This window comes from Pelecanus crispus, chromosome 19, assembly GCF_030463565.1.
Source record: "Pelecanus crispus isolate bPelCri1 chromosome 19, bPelCri1.pri, whole genome shotgun sequence".
In the NCBI taxonomy this organism is placed as follows: Eukaryota; Metazoa; Chordata; class Aves; order Pelecaniformes; family Pelecanidae; genus Pelecanus; species Pelecanus crispus.
Window position 1 is genome coordinate 260,515 of NC_134661.1, and position 15,822 is coordinate 276,336.

Consider the following 15,822-nt stretch of genomic DNA (forward strand, 5'->3'; position numbering starts at 1 on the left):
TGATACTTTTTATATACTATCAGGGTAACACTAAGATACTTTTGGGCTGCTATCAACACTTTGTTGCTGCTAGTAAAGTACTACTAGTGTAGTGTCAGGATATCAGCGTATTTCTATGAAGACAGTACTAAGATGCTCTTGGGATACTACTAGGATACTACAGAGATACTGTTGGTGGTGTAATAGCCCTGGCAGTAGGGTTTCAGCCAGCACGGCAGCAGCAAAGGGAACGGGGAGCCCTGGTGTTGTAACCTGTGAGTAGCCCGGTGCCTCACGGGCACCCTCTCCCCGCAGCTAAGGCGACGTGTCGGCGTTGAGGAGGATGGAGGCGCCCCTGGTAAGCCTGGAGGAGGAGTTCGAGGAGGGGCCCGGGGATGATGGGGGGACCCCGCAACGCACCGTGGACCCGGCGCTGGCCGAGCTGGAGAGCTTCTCGGCCGAGATGATGAGCTTCAAGTCGATGGAGGACCTGGTGCAGGAATTCGACGAGAAGCTCACCGTCTGCTTCCGCAACTATGACGCTGCCACCGAGGGCCTGGCCCCCGTGCGCGGGCGTCTCCAGGCACAGGAGGAGGAGGAGCGCCTCCAGGATGAGGAGTGAGTAAGGCCCCCCTACTCCTGGGGGGCCTCCTTGCACACCTGCAAAATCCACCGCCCCGCGATGCAAACCGGCTCCCTGCATTGCAGTGTGGTCATGCAACACAGCCAAGTAGTGGCGTAGTAACCTGTGAGTAAGCCACCTTGTGGTCTGTGCGCCTCCTTGCGCCCTTGTGAGACTGCCCTGACCAGCTCCCTGCATCGTGGCATGACCATACAACATGTCGGGAATAGCACTGTAGTATCCTATGAGTAAGGACTCCTTCAGAGTCTGCATGCCACCTTGCATGCTAGCAAGGTACACCCCACATGCAACTCAGCTCCCTGCATCACGGCATAGTCATGCAGCAGTGTGGGGTAGCTGTGTAGTATCCTATGAGTAGCTGTATAGGATCCTTGGAGTAGCTGTGTAGGATCCTAAGAGTAGGCCGCCCTTGGACCTGCATGCTTCCTTGCATGGTCATGAGATACACCCCATCCCACGGCATGCGGACCAGCCTAGCCCACTGCAGTGTGGTTGTGTAGCCATCAGAGTAGCGGTGTAGTATCCTATGAGTAACACCCCTCTGGAGCTTATTGCACCTCCTTGCATGCTTGCAAGATCTCCACTGCATGCAAATCAGCCCCCTGTGCTGTGGCGTGATCATGCGGCACCTTGGAATCGCTGCGTAGGATCCTTAGAGTAGCTCTGTAGCATGCATGGAGTAGCTGTGTAGGATCCTTGGAGTAGCTGTGTAGCATCCTACGAGGAGGCACAGCGGGGTGCCCCATGTCGCATTGCACGGGGGTCACAGCAGGCTCAGCCTATGTGAGGAGAGCCCCCGGGGGGGTTGAATGTAAACCTTGAGTAAGGTGTGAGTAGAGCTTAGCCTCCTGCTTGCAGCCTGCAAGCTCTGCACCAAGCCGGGGGCAGCCAATCTGGGGCAAAATCCCCCCAGCCTTGCCACAGGATAGTGGCGTTTGCATTAAAATCTAAGTTTTCATTAAAAGCATTGTTTTTGGTTGCAAAATACCATTTTTTTGCCAAATTTGTGTGGTTTTTCCCAGCGATGTTTATACATTAATGCCTTTCTAATGGATTTTTTTGTTTAATTGGGATTATTCCTCAGGCTGACATTCCTCATACTCATTTTTCACCATGCAAAGCGGTTGTTTTCAACCCAAAAGCCCCCAAATCTGTTTGTTTTTTGTTTTTTTTTTATTTGGTTGCTTTTTTCCCCACCAAAATCCACTGAGGCCAAATTGCCTTTCGGAATTGGCCAAATTGATGGCTTTTCAGAGAAAAACACATTTCAGCCCAGTGCCGGGAGCGCCGCGCTGTCGCCGGCAACCGGCTCGCAGCGCCGCTTTGTGCTGCTTATTGTGTTTTTTTGGGTCAGTTTGGGCAAAACAGGGCTTTTTGTTTTTTTCCTCCCTCTTGAATGGGCCCTGTGTGTACGGGTGGGGGATGGGCTGGGGCCTTAAAGGCACGGGATTTCCCTAATTATTAACCGATTCTTGCCATAATTAACCCAGAAGTGCGCTGCTGCTGCTTGCCTGACCCCGCAGGGTGCTGGCCCTTTAAGAGTGGGGGGAAAAAAAGCACATTTGGGGGGGTAATCCCTTGGTTTTTCCTTATTTGCCGCATTTTTGTTAAAAATGGGAATAGAGCGGGGGTTTTGGCATGCGCATTTTTGCGCGTTAATTTGTGAAATACGTGATTTAGGGGGGAATTCAGATCAGGTGAGGAGGGAGAGGCGATAAATACCCCAAAATGAGCAGTTTTGGGGGCCGGGGAGGGTTTTGGGGTGATTTAGGGGGAATCGGGATGTGCGTGGCCATGGCACCGTGTCAGACTAAAAACGCCATTTCTGGTGGGAAAACGGGGGATTTTGCCGTCGTTGGGGAGAAATTTGCTAATCTCTTTTTGTGCCTTTTCCCCCATTTTTGACCTTTTCCCCCATTTTTGACCTTTTCCCCCATTTTTGACCTTTTTCCCAATGTCGCCATTTTCAGCTCTTTTCTCCCATTTTCCCCATTTTTTCTTCTTTCTCTCCCTTTTCTCCCTTTTCTCCCACTTTTCCACCTTTTTCCCATTCCCCCATTTTTCCCCTCATTCCCCCCTTTTTCCTTACATTTTCTCGTTCCCCATTTCCCCTTTTCCCCCCATTTTTTTCCTTTTTCCCTCTTTTACCCCTTTTCCTCCTTCCCCTATGCCCCATTTTCCCATCTTTCCCTTTCTCCCCCCTTTTCCCTTCTTTCCCACTTTTCCCCCTTTCTCATTTTTTCTGCCATTTCCCCTCCTTTACCCCCATTTCCCTTCCCCCATTTTTCCTCATTTTCCCCCTTTTTGCCCTTTTTTCCCATCTTCTCCTTCTTTAGCCCCTTTTTCTCCTGTTTTCCCCGTTCCCCCTCCTTTTTTTTCCTTCCCCCCTTTTTTCCCTTCCCACCCTTCCCCCTCTTTTTCCCTCATTTCCCCCTTTTTCCCCTTTCTCTCCTTTTTCCCCCTTTTTTCTCCTTTTTTCTTCTTTTCCCTCTTTTTCCTTTTTCCACTTTTCTCCCCTTTTTCCTTCATTTCCCCTTCCCCCGTTTTTTCTCCTTTTCCCCCTTATTTCCCTTTTTTCCCCTTTTCCCTGCTTTTTCCCCACTTGTTCCCTTTTCCTCCCTTTTCCTCCCTTTTCCTCCCTTTTCCTCCCTTTTCCTCCCTTTTCCTCCCTTTTCCTCCCTTTTCCTCCTTTTTCACATTTTTTCACATTTTTTCACATTTTTTCACATTTTTTCACATTTTTTCACATTTTTTCACATTTTTTTCCATTCCCCCTGCCCCTTCCTCCCCCTTTCCTCCCCTTTTTTCCCCCGGTCCCCCTCCTTTCCCCCATGGACCTTTTTCGGGGTGAAATTGGACAATATTGGTCCAGCCCTGCGGGGGGAATTGGGCACCGCAGTAGTGCACCGAGGAGGGGGGTTTGGGGGGGTCAGGGCAGTTTTGGGGTGTTTTGGTGCATTTTGAGGGATCAGGGCCATGCTTTGGGGTGGTTTGGGGCAGTTTTGGGGTGGTTTGGGGCAGATTGGGGGTGTTTGGGGGCAGTTTTGGGGTGGTTTGGGGCAGTTTTGGGGTTGTTTCCAGGTGTTTCAGGGCTGTGTTTTGAGGCAGCATTTTGGGGTGGTTTGGGAGGTTTTGGGGGGGTTCAGGGCAGCACAGCTGGGGTTTGGGGGGGTTTCAGGGTGTTTTGGGGCATATTTTGGAGCAGCATTTTTGGATGTTCCAGGACTGTATTTTGGGGTGTTTCAGGGCAATTTTGAGGTGTTTCAGGGCTGTTTCAAGGTGACAATTCGGGGTGTTTCAGGGTGGCATTTTTGGGGTGCCATGACTGCATTTTTGGGGCATTTCAGCATGTTCCAGGGCAGCATTTTGGGGAGTTTTGAAGCATTTTGGGCATTGCAGAAGCGTTTTGAGGCATTTTAGAGTGTTTCTGGGCAGTGTTTCAGGACAGCATGTTGGGGTCTTTCCCAGTGGCATTTTGGGTTGTTTTGGGGTGTCAGGGCAGTATTTGGCAGCATTTGAGAGCTTTTTGGGGCGGTGTTTTTGGGACAGCATTTTGAGATGTTTCGGGGTGTTCTGGGGCAGCGTTTTGGGGCATTTTAGAGCATTTTGGGCCAGTGTTTCAGGAAAGACTTTTAGGGTATTTCTGGGTGTTCAAAGGTGGCATTTTGGGATGGTTTGTGGCACTTAAGGGTATTTGGGGTTTTTTTGGGGGGGTGGTGGTTTGGAGCATCTCAGGGTGGTATTTTGGGGCATTGTGGCTTTTGAGGGCATTTTTAGGTGTTTCAAGGTGGCATTTGGGGGCATTTCGTGGCATTTTGGAGCTTTGGGACCTTGAGGAGCATTTTGGGGTGTTGCAGAAGATCATTTTGGGACATTTTTGTGCGTTTCAGGGCAGCATTTTGAGTTTTTTTGGAGCCTTTCAGAGAGTCCTGGGGCTTTGGGGCACTGTTTTAGGAGGATGGTATTTGGGGGGCTGTTTGTGGGGCTTTGGGGGCATTTCACCATGTTTTGGGGCATTTTAGGACGTCATGGTGATGTTTTGGGGTGGCATTTTGGAGCATTTCAGGGTGGTTTTTTGGGGCATCTAGGGACGTTTTGGGACATTGCAGCAGCCTTTTTGGGGGTATTTTGATGGCAATATTTGGGAGCGTCTCAAGTGCTGGGGCAGCATTTTGGGGTACTTTGGGGTATTTCAGGGCAGTATTTCATGATGATATTTTGAGAACCTTTGGGGTCTTCTAGGGCAGCATTTGGGATCTTCTAGGGCAGCATTTGGGGTCTTTTGGGGTATTTCAGGCTTCTCAGTGGTGTTTTGGGATTTTTCCAGGTAGTATTTGGGAACATTTCAGGGTGTTTCTGGTGCTACGTTTTGGGGTGTTTTGAGGCATTTTGGCATACTTTTTTGGGACGGCGTTCTGGGACACAACATCTTGGGATCGCCGCTCACCACCCACCTCCCTGCAGGGTCTGGGATGCTCTCACCGATGGCTTCGCCCCCCGGGGCTCCCCCCGGCCCTGGCTGCTCCCTGGGGCTGAGGCCCCCGACGACACCGACCCCCAGGTACGGCTATGGCCCCCGCCTTGGCTCCCCGTCCCCCATCCCCACATGGCCCCCTGGTGATGCTTGACAGCTGTCAGTCAGTCCCAAGGCTCAGTGACCATCAAGGCACTGCAAACTACCCAAAACCAGTATTTTTGGGGTGCCGCAGCACCAATACAGTGGGTGTCCACATTTTAGGAGGAAAACACACTAAAACAGGCAAAATTAAGTGTTTGGTTTGACAATCTGGTCTTTGCCAGTCTACTCCCAAGCCAGGGGTGAGATGGTGATGTATTTTTTGGGGTAGAAAATAGTGTTTTCTTCGTTGTAGTGAGTTCATGCTGTGAATAGCTGCATTTGGGGTTGTGGGAGGGCTGCAAGGATGCCCCAAAATCCACTGAATTTAACCCGTTTGGATGTTATGCAACCTGGTGCTGAAGGGGGAGGAGAAGGCAAATTTCTTGGGTTATTTTCTGCTAAAAAGGTGAATAATCTGTGGAAGGTGGTAAAAAAGAAGATGCCTTCCCATCCAATGTCTCCATGCATCACCTCCCCATCCAGCGTTCCCCTCTGACATCTCCTCATCTCATGTCCCCATCCAATGTCTCCATCTGGCCTCTTCCCCATTCAGCGTCACCATCCATCGTCTCCCCATCCAACATCCCCAGCATCTCCATCCAGCATCTCCAACACTTCCCCATCCAATGTCACCATCCAATATATTAATTAAAACATCTCTCCATCCAACATCTTCATCCAACATACCTGTACTTCTCCCTGTCCAACTTCCCCGTCTAATGTCTCCATCCAAGAACTCTTCATCCAGTGTCTCCCCATCCAACATCTCTGTCCGTCTCCTTGCAACACCTCCCTATCCAATGCTTTCCTGTTCAACGTCTCCCTCTCCAATGTCTCCATCCAGCATCCCCATCCCGTGTCCCTGTCCAAAGTCCCATCCAGCATCCCTGTCCAACATTTTGCCACCCAACATCCACATCCAACATCTCCATCCAACATCTTCATCCATCCCTATCCAGTGTCCCTGTCCAACATCCTCCCATCCAATGTTCCCATCCAACATCCCCATCTAACATCTCCATCCAATGCTCTCATCCAACGTTCTTATCCAACATCTCCCCATCCAGTGTCTCCCTGTCCAACATCCCCATCTGATGTCCCCATCCAGTGTCCCCCCACGCAGCGTGTCCCCCTGAGCTGTGTTCCCTGGTGGCTCTCCCTGTGCCAGGGCCAGGGCCATGTCTGTGTCCATGCTGGGGCCATGCCTGTGCCGGGCCGGGCCTGCTGTGCCACCAAGGCCGCCCAGCCTGTGTCTCATGCAGCTCTGCGAGAAGGAGGAGGAGGAGGAGGAGCTCACTGAGAGGAGTGAGCAGGACTCGGGCATCAACGAGGAGCCGCTGCTGACAGCTGAGCAGGTACCCCTGGCCCCCGTGGGCACGTGAACGCCTGCGTGTCCCCCAAAAGCCAGGCTTTAGCCCCCCAGCATGGCCTCAGCCCACCCCAGCCCCATGGCTCTGTGCTGAAAGCACAAAAAAAAGGGCCAGATCCCATCATCTTGGGATGCGGGATGCAGGGCACGGGATGCAGATTTGCATGTAGACGGAGGTGCAGGTTGTGGGTGCCAGTGTGGGCTTTGGGTGCAGATGGGAACGTGGGGCGTGGGTGCTGGGTGCAAACAGGTGGCACGGGATGAAGGATGAAAACATGGGGGGCAGCGGTGGGATGCAGATGTGGGATGCAGGATACAGGTGCTAGGTGCAGGGTGCAGGTGCAGGGAAGGGGATGCGGATGCACGGTGTGGATGCTACGTCAACGGGCAGACGTGGCACTTTGGGACATGGTTTAGTCTACCTTTAATTGGTTTAGAGTGGACTTGGTAGTGTAGGTTAATGGTTGGACTGGGTGATCTTAAAGGTCTTTTCCAACCTAAACGATTCGATGATTCTGTGCTGGATAGCGGGCGCAGCTGCAGGTGCAAGTAGAGGATCCAAGATGCAGGTGGAGGATGCGGGGTGAAGGGAGCCAGAGGCACGTAGGTGTAGGATGCGGATTTGGATGTAGATGCAGGTCTGGGACCTGAGTACCCGTGGGGGTGTGTGAATGTGGGATGTGGCATTTGGATGCAGATGGGAACGTGGGATGCAGATGCAGGATGCAGGTGGAGGACGCAGGGTACAGGTGGATGTAAATGCGGGTGCCGGTGCAGGATGGAGGGAGCAGGATGCAGATGTGGGTGCAGGACGCGGATGCAGCGTGCAGGTGCAGGTGCAGGATGTAGCTGTGGGCTGCAGGGTGTAGATGTGGGGTGGAGGTAGGATGCAGGTGCAGGTGGAGGACACTGATGCCCTGCAGGTCATCGAGGAGCTGGAGGAGCTGATGCAGAGTTCGCCCGACCCCGAGGCCGACCCGGAGGGTGATGAGGACGAGGAGGAGGAGGAGGAGGAGGAGGAGGAAACTGAGGCCGATGCTGAAGGCGAAGGTGGTGGCGGGGGCACGGAGCCCATCCTTCTGCGTGAGCTGCGTGCTTTCTCCCCTGCCTTCAACAACAACTGCTCCCATGAAGGTACGGCCAGCGAAATCCAGGCCAGTCAAAATGCAGCCCCCAAAAAGGGGGCAAATCCAGCCAAATTGGACCATTGAGTCTCTCCAGGCTTCAGGGCTGGCTTGCCCCAGTGTTTACAGTTTGGCCGGGAGGGGCCTCTTGGCAAAAAATTAAGCCCACGTGGCTCTTGCTTTTCATACTGCTTTAAATGCACCCAGGCTTTCGCCAGGAGCACCCTGCGTTTTGCAAAACGCCTTGTGCATCAGGCGTTGCGCTGAATGCCTTGTGCTAAAGGCGTCGTGCCTTGCCCTGAAGCACTCGGCGTTCTGCGAAACGCACTGTGCTGTTGGTTGCATGCACCGTGCCTTGCGTTGGCGGTGTTGCGCACTGTCCTTTCTCCGTGCGCACTGAGCTTTTTGCTACCTTCACCGTGCGTTCTGCAAAAAAGCCTGGTGGGCTCTGCATTTTTGCTGTTTGCATCCTGCATTTCGGGACGTGCACTTCCGTGATGGCATCATGCCTGTGACTGAACGTGCGGGGCGCTTCACTGCACTGTGCATGGTGCATGCTCCAAGCTGCGCTGTGCGTTTTGCTGAGCGTTTCGCTCGCCCTGAGTGCACCCAGTGCCACTAAATGCACTGCGTACCGGGCATTTTCCTGATCGCACCAGGCATTTTCCTAAACACGTGGAAAATAGGGTGGTGCTTTTCACTAATTGCATTATGCATTTCCCCAAGAGCACCGTGTGTGCTGCTAAGCACACCACGCAGCATGCGTTTCACTGGTTGCACCGTGCAGCATGTGGTGCAGTTTCTCTACATGCACTGCACCGCACGCTAGACTTTTCACGGATGGCAGGGTGCAGGTCGCAGTGCCCCAGGCCCTTTGCTAATTGCTCTGCGCGTCCCCCTGGTTGCACAGTGCGTTTCATTTATTGCACCATGCACGTCACTAGTTGCAGCAGGCAATTCCATAATCGCTCAGGGCACGTCATTTATGGCACCGGGCATTTCGGTAATTGCACAATGTATTTATTTATTGGTGGTCCAATAAATGCACCATGCATTCCATTAATTACGTGATGCTTTTTAACAGTTTCAGCGTGCCTTTCACTGATTGCACTGTGCATTTCATTAATTGCCCTGGGAATTTGGCTAAATGTAGCCTGTGTTCACTTGCACCATGCATGCCACTAATTGCAGAGGCACGTCGCTAATTCCCCTGGACGTGCCAGTACTTGCATTGTGCATATCGCTCCTTGCACCCGGCGTGTTACTAATCGCACCAGGCACGTCACTAATTGCATCAGGTGTTTCACTCATGCACGATCCATTTCACTGGTTGTTCCAGGCATGTCGCTAATTGTATCAGGCATTTTACTAATTGCACCACGGAATGACACTAATTGCGCCAAGCATGACACGAACTGCACCAGGAAGGTCACTACTTGTGCTGTGCATTTCACTAACTGCACCGGACATTTCTTTTGTTGCACTGGGTATTTCCCTAATTGCACCGGGCATTTCCCTAGTAGCAGCGCTCATTGCACTTACTGCGCAGGGTGCCTCACCCGTTGCACCGGGCAGGCCAGTCATCACCCTGTACGTCTTAATAATCGCAGCGTGCATCTCACCAACCGCATGAAGCATTTTGCAAACATCAGCGTGCCTTTCCCTAATTGCACCATGCACGTTCGTGAATGCACTGGGCACGTAACTGGTTGCAACGGGCATTGCACTTACTGCACTGTGCATTTTACTTACTGCACTGGGCATTGTGCTTACTGCACTGGGCATTGCACTTATTGCACCAGGCGTTTTATTTATTGCATAAGGTGTTTCATTTATTGCACAGTGTATTGCACTTACTGCACCGGGCATTTCATTCATTGCACTGTGCATTTACTGTACTGTGACTGGGCATTTCATTTATTGCACTGTGCATTTATTGTACTGTGCATTTCACTTATTGCACCGGGCATTTCATTTATTGCACTGTGCGGCATTGGGCATTTCATTTATTGCACCGGGCATTTCATTTATTGCGCTGTGCATTTATTGTACTGTGCATTTCACTTATTGCACTGGGCATTTCACTTATTGCACAGTGCATTGCACTTACTGCGCTGTGCATTGCACTTACTACGCTGGGCGTTTCATTTATTGCACTGTGCGTGTACTGTACTGTGTATTTCACTTATTGCACCAGGCATTTAATTTATTGCGCTGTGCATTGCACTTATTGCGCCGAGCATTTCATTTCTTGCGCTGTGCCTGGCACTTACCGCACCAGGCGTTTCACCAATTGCCCCGGGCAGCCCGTTAATTGCCCCGTGCATCTTGAGAATTGCCCTGTGCACGTGTCTTAACGGCATGGCGCATCTCTCTGCGGGCGCGTGCCCGTCTCTAACCGCGACGCCTGGGCGGCAGGGCTGGGGCGGCTGTCGGCACGGGAGCTGGCGGCGGCGGCGGGGCGCGCGGAGGCGGCGAGCCGGGCACTGTCGGCGGAGCTGGTGGCGCAGTTGGCACGGCGGGACGAGCTGGCATTCGAGAAGGAGGTGAAGACGGCGTTCATCGGGGCGCTGCTGGCGGTGCAGGGGGAGCAGCGGGAGCAGCGGGAGGCCGCCCGGCGCCGCCGTCGTGACAGGGGGCTGAGCCTGCAAGGGGGGCGTCCCGAGCGCGGGAACCACATGCCCCGGAAGGTGGGGGACACGGCGGCCACGGGGACAGCGGGACATGGGGCAGGAGGATGTGTGGATAGGATGGGGGACACAGGGCAGGGGGTCGAGGGATGGGGTGACGTGGGATGACAGGATGTGGGGACAGGGGATGGGTGACGGGACGGGGCTGAGGGATGTGGGATAGGGACGTGGGGTGGGAGGATGAGGGATGGGGGGACAGGGGATGGGTGATGGGACAAGGCAGAGGGACAGGGGACGGGGACATGGGACAGGAGGATGTGGGGATGGGATGGGATGGGGGACACAGGGCAGGGGGATGAGGGATGGGGGGATGTGGGACAGGGGACGGGTGATGGGACGGGGCAGAGGGGCAGGGGACGGGGACATGGGGCAGGGGGATGAGGGATGGGGGGACGTGGGACAGGGGACGGGTGATGGGATGGAGCAGAGGGACATGGGGCAGGGGGATGAGGGATGGGGGGACATAGGACAGGGGGTCACGGGAGGGGGGATGCAGGCACAGGAGAGGGGATGGGGCAAGGCGCTGGGGACATGGGGACAAGAGGGTGGAGGGACATGGGTTTGGGCGGATGGGGAACATGGGGACACAGAGGGAGGGGGGGGATGTGGGACAAAGGAACCGGGGGGACGTGGGTGGGAGTTAGGGAGCCACGGGGGATTTTGGTGGTGCCACGGGTGATGTCCGTGTCCCCGGGAGGTGACAGGGTGATGTGTGTGTCCCCAGCGCTTCAGCATGGAGGGCATCTCCAGCATCCTGCACTCCGGCCTGCGCCAGACCTTCGGCCCTGCCACCAACGAGAAGCAGGTGCCCTTCTCCCCTTTTTCCCCCCAAAATTGCCCAAATCTGTCCCCTTTCACACCCCCCCCCGCACAGCCCATTCCCCTGCATCTCCCAAACCCCTTTCAAAATATTTTTTAATTTTGCAACCCCAGTCTGTCCCCTGCACCCTGGTAATCCATCTTGCAAAAATCACCATTTTTCACCCCAAAAAATCCTCCCTAAGCAGGGGTTCGCGTTTGGGTGGGTTTTGCAGCATGCAATTGGTTCAGTACCCCCCCCCCCCCAAAGTACCTGCAAATTAAATGTAATCACAGGAAAATCGCAGACGTATTCGGCTTTTGCACCAATTTGGGGTGATTTGTCTCAAGGCGGTGCAAAAAACGTGCAGTTTTGTGCCATCTGGGTGGTTTTGGGGGTGGGTTTTTTGGGTTTGGTTGGTTTTTTTTTTGCAGTACCTGAACACGGTGATACCCTACGAGAAGAAGGGGTCGCCGCCCTCCGTCGAGGACCTGCAAATGCTCACTAACAGTGAGTAGTCCTTCAAGCTGCGGTTTTGGGGCAGAATCGGACGTTTTGCATTGCCGCGGCGTGGTGGATTTGGGACGCAAACGCGCATTTTGCATTGCTGCGGTGGCTGCGATTCGGGTGCTTCACTGCACCGCAGCCCGTTTGGGGTGCAGTCCCCTTTTTTTTTTTTGCGTTGTTGCAGCACGGGCAATTTGAGGTGCTATCGCCCGCGTTGCATCGTTGCAACGAAGCCCATTTTGGGGAGGAAAGACCCCTTCTGGAGCATGGCAGCACAGCTGGTTCGGGGCGCGATCACCTCTTTTGCATCGCCGCGGCACAGCTGATTTGCAGCAAGCCCTGCCCCCCCTACACCAGCACCGATATGGGGGTGCAACACCCGTTCTGCATTGCTACGGACCGGCTGGTTGTGGGGGAACGTGCTTGTTTTGGATGCTCTCAGGCCTGGTGCATTGTGGGAAACTCCGGCAGTGTCTCCGTGGCGACTGTGGGGCTGGTTTTGGGGGGGGGAGGGACAGTTTGGGGGGCAGCGGGGCCAGGCTGACGTCTCCGTTCCCCTTCGCAGTCCTCTTTGCCATGAAGGAGGGGAACGAGAAGGTGCCCACACTGCTCACGGACTACATCCTCAAAGGTATCTGCTTGCCCCGTGCGTCCCCCGCGCAGCCTTCATCTGATTCCTGTGCAGCCCTTGTGCCTCTGTGCATCCGCCATGGATCCCTTCTGCATCCTTGTGCATCTCCTTTGCATCCTTGTGTATCTCCCTTGCATCCTTGGTGCATCTCCCTTGCATCCTTGGTGCATCTCCCTTGCATCCTTGGTGCATCTCCCTTGCATCCTTCATGCATCTCCCTTGCATCCTTCGTGCATCTCCCTTGCATCCTTGTGCATCTCCCTTGCATCCTTGGTGCATCTCCCTTGCATCCTTCATGCATCTCCCTTGCATCCTTCGTGCATCTCCCTTGCATCCTTCGTGCATCTCCCTTGCATCCTTGTGCATCTCCCTTGCATCCTTGGTGCATCTCCCTTGCATCCTTCATGCATCTCCCTTGCATCCTTCGTGCATCTCCCTTGCATCCTTCGTGCATCTCCCTTGCATCCTTCGTGCATCTCCTTTGCATCCTTGTGCATCTCCCTTGCATCCTTGGTGCATCTCCCTTGCATCCTTGGTGCATCTCCCTTGCATCCTTGGTGCATCTCCCTTGCATCCTTCATGCATCTCCCTTGCATCCTTCGTGCATCTCCCTTGCATCCTTGTGCATCTCCCTTGCATCCTTGGTGCATCTCCCTTGCATCCTTCATGCATCTCCCTTGCATCCTTCGTGCATCTCCCTTGCATCCTTCGTGCATCTCCCTTGCATCCTTCGTGCATCTCCTTTGCATCCTTGTGCATCTCCCTTGCATCCTTGGTGCATCTCCCTTGCATCCTTGGTGCATCTCCCTTGCATCCTTCATGCATCTCCCTTGCATCCTTCATGCATCTCCCTTGCATCCTTCGTGCATCTCCCTTGCATCCTTGTGCATCTCCCTTGCATCCTTGGTGCATCTCCCTTGCATCCTTGGTGCATCTCCCTTGCATCCTTGGTGCATCTCCCTTGCATCCTTGTGCATCTCCCTTGCATCCTTCCTGCATCTCCCTTGCGTCCTTCCTGCATCTCCCTTGCGTCCCCCATGCGTCCTTGTGCATCTCCTGTGCATCTTGTGTGCATCCCTCATGCATCCTTCAGGCATCGCTGTGCATCCCTTACACATCTCCAGTGCATCCTTCGTGCAGCCTCTGTGAATCCTGGGTACATCTCCTGTGTGTCCCTCCTGCATCCATTGTGCAGGTCTCATGCATCCTCACACACCTTCGTAGATCCCTGTGCAGCCTCCCTGCGCCTCCCTTGCACCGTTTTGTGGCCTGTCTGCTCCCTTCATGCAGCCTCGTGAACCCCTGCGCACCCCTTCTGCATGCCTCCCGTGCACCCCTCGTGCATCCCTATTCATCAGCCTCCGTGCATCTCCTGGGCATCCTCGTGCATTCCTGTGCATCGCCCGCACAGCTCTTGTGCAGCCTTCTGCATCCTTGTGCATCCCTCAGTCGTGTGCATTCCTCGCACATCCCTGCCATGTGCCTCCTGCATCCTCTGCGCATCCCATTTGCAGCCACTGGGCAGCCTCACGCAGCACTCAAGTGTTTGTGCATCCTTGCGCGCCCTTATGCATGCTCATGCATCCTTTCTACATGCTTACGTGCGTGCCCTCGTGCATCATTGTGCACCCTCATGCATCATCATGCACCCTTGCACCATCATGCACCCTTGCACACCCTTGCAAATCCCAGTGCAAGCCTGTGCATCATTGTGCGCCCTCGTGCATCACTGTGTGTGCTCATGCATTGTCGTGCATCCTCATGCTCGCTCATGCATCATCACGTATCCTCATGCATCCCTGTGCACACTCATGCGTCCCTGTGCACTCTCATGCCTCCCCGTGCACACTTGTGCATCCTCATGCATCCCTACTCACACTTGTGCATCCTCGTGCATCACTGCATCCTCATGCATCCCTGTGCACACCCGTGCATCATTGTGCATCCTCATGCATCCCTACTCACACTTGTGCATCCTCGTGCATCACTGTGCATCCACATGCATCCCCGTGCACACTTGTGCATCCCTGTGCACACCCGTGCATCCTCATTCACACTTGTACATCATTGTGCATCCCCATGCACGCCCCTGCATCCCCATGCACACTTGTGCATCCCTGTGCACACCTGTGCGTGCCCGTGCATACCTGTGCATCGTCGTGCATCCCCGCGCAGGCTCGTGCACCATTGTGCACCTGCGTGCAACCCCGTGCGTCCCTGGTGCATGCTTGCGTGCCCCAGTGCACACCCGTGGCCTCTCTCTTTGCAGTGCTCTGCCCAACCTGATGCGGCGCTGCCCGTGCGCCCCCCGCCACCCCGGTGCCCCCGAAAACGGGGCCAAACCCGAGGAAAATGGGTCGCCCACGGCCCCCCTCCCCCCCCCCCCCCCCCGCACTCCCCCCACCTTTGCACAGCTGGGAAATAAATAATTCGTTTCATTAATTAAGCAACCGGCCTCCGGCGTCTTCATCCCCCGCTTTGCACCGGTGCTTTGCAACTTTTCCGTAGAAAAAAAAAAAATGCACTTTTGGGGCAGACAGCACCGCCGAGGAAATTTTGCTGGGGCGCTCAGGAATATTCGCTGTTCCATACAGGGTGCACATTTCTGGGTAATGAGCTGCTGGGTGCTCAGCCGGCCGCAGCGCCGCAGGCAGCCACCGCCATCATGGGCAGAATTCGGCTGCAAATTCCATTTTGAGGGGACTTTTTCCCCTTTTTAGCTTTTCCACGGCCCCATTTTCTGCTAAAAATTGTGGAAAAATTACTTTTTTTCCCCCCCGAAAACCAACCTATTAATTAGCAATGGCTCATTAGGGGAGGGGGGGAGCTTCCATTTTGGGGATAATTGCTCAGTTTGGGGGTTTGTTGCTGATTTGGGGGGACAGTCCCTGATTTGGGGGTCATTGCTCATTTCTGGCAAGTGCCATTTTAGGGGCAGATTCAGTCATTTTGGGGAAGTCGCTTACTTTGGGGAGACTTACTCATTTTGGGGAGTATTGCTCATTTTGGGGGAAACGCTTGGGTGTTGAGAAGATCATTTTTGGGGCACCACTGCAAAAAAAAATTACTGATTTTGGAGGGGAGACACTAATTTTGGGGATCGTTGCTCGTATTTGGGGGGGGCCTTCATTTGGGGGAATATCGTTCATTTTGGGGAAATACCACTTTTGGGGGGAAACACTTCAATTTTGGGGAGCAGCCCTTGTTTTTGGGGAGTGTAACAAGCTTTGGGGCAGCATCACCCATTTTGGGGTGGGTCACTCCTTTTTGGGGAGCATCACTTATTTTGGGGGAGCATCACTCATTTTGGGGGACAATCACTCATTTTTGGACAATATAACCCATTTTGGGGTGAGCCTCATTCATTTGGGGGGAGAATTTTTTGGAGAACACGACTCATTTTGGGGTCAGCATAATTCATTTTGAGGAAGAATCACTCATTTGGGGAGAATATAACTCATT

At 53.8% G+C, this 15,822-nt stretch overlaps 1 protein-coding gene across 1 annotated transcript; it reads left to right on the forward strand.

The window, feature by feature from the left end:
* Positions 1–322: 322 nt before the first annotated feature.
* Positions 323–15,058, forward strand: FEZ1 (fasciculation and elongation protein zeta 1). The gene is made up of 9 exons (XM_075723393.1): positions 323–597; positions 5,087–5,183; positions 6,503–6,595; positions 7,533–7,743; positions 10,152–10,423; positions 11,148–11,228; positions 11,657–11,732; positions 12,295–12,360; positions 14,955–15,058. The coding sequence occupies exons 1-9, from the start codon at positions 323–325 to the stop codon at positions 15,056–15,058; spliced, it is 1,275 nt and encodes a 424-aa protein (XP_075579508.1).
* Positions 15,059–15,822: the final 764 nt, after the last annotated feature.

Bases quoted from the DNA above. Each gene is read 5' to 3' on its own strand.
- FEZ1 (XM_075723393.1), top strand. From the start codon at position 323: ATGGAGGCGCCCCTGGTAAGCCTGGAGGAGGAGTTCGAGGAGGGGCCC. The intron at 598-5,086 runs GTGAGTAAGGCC...ACCTCCCTGCAG, and splicing joins GAGCGCCTCCAGGATGAGGA to GGTCTGGGATGCTCTCACCG. The intron at 5,184-6,502 runs GTACGGCTATGG...TGTCTCATGCAG, and splicing joins CCGACGACACCGACCCCCAG to CTCTGCGAGAAGGAGGAGGA.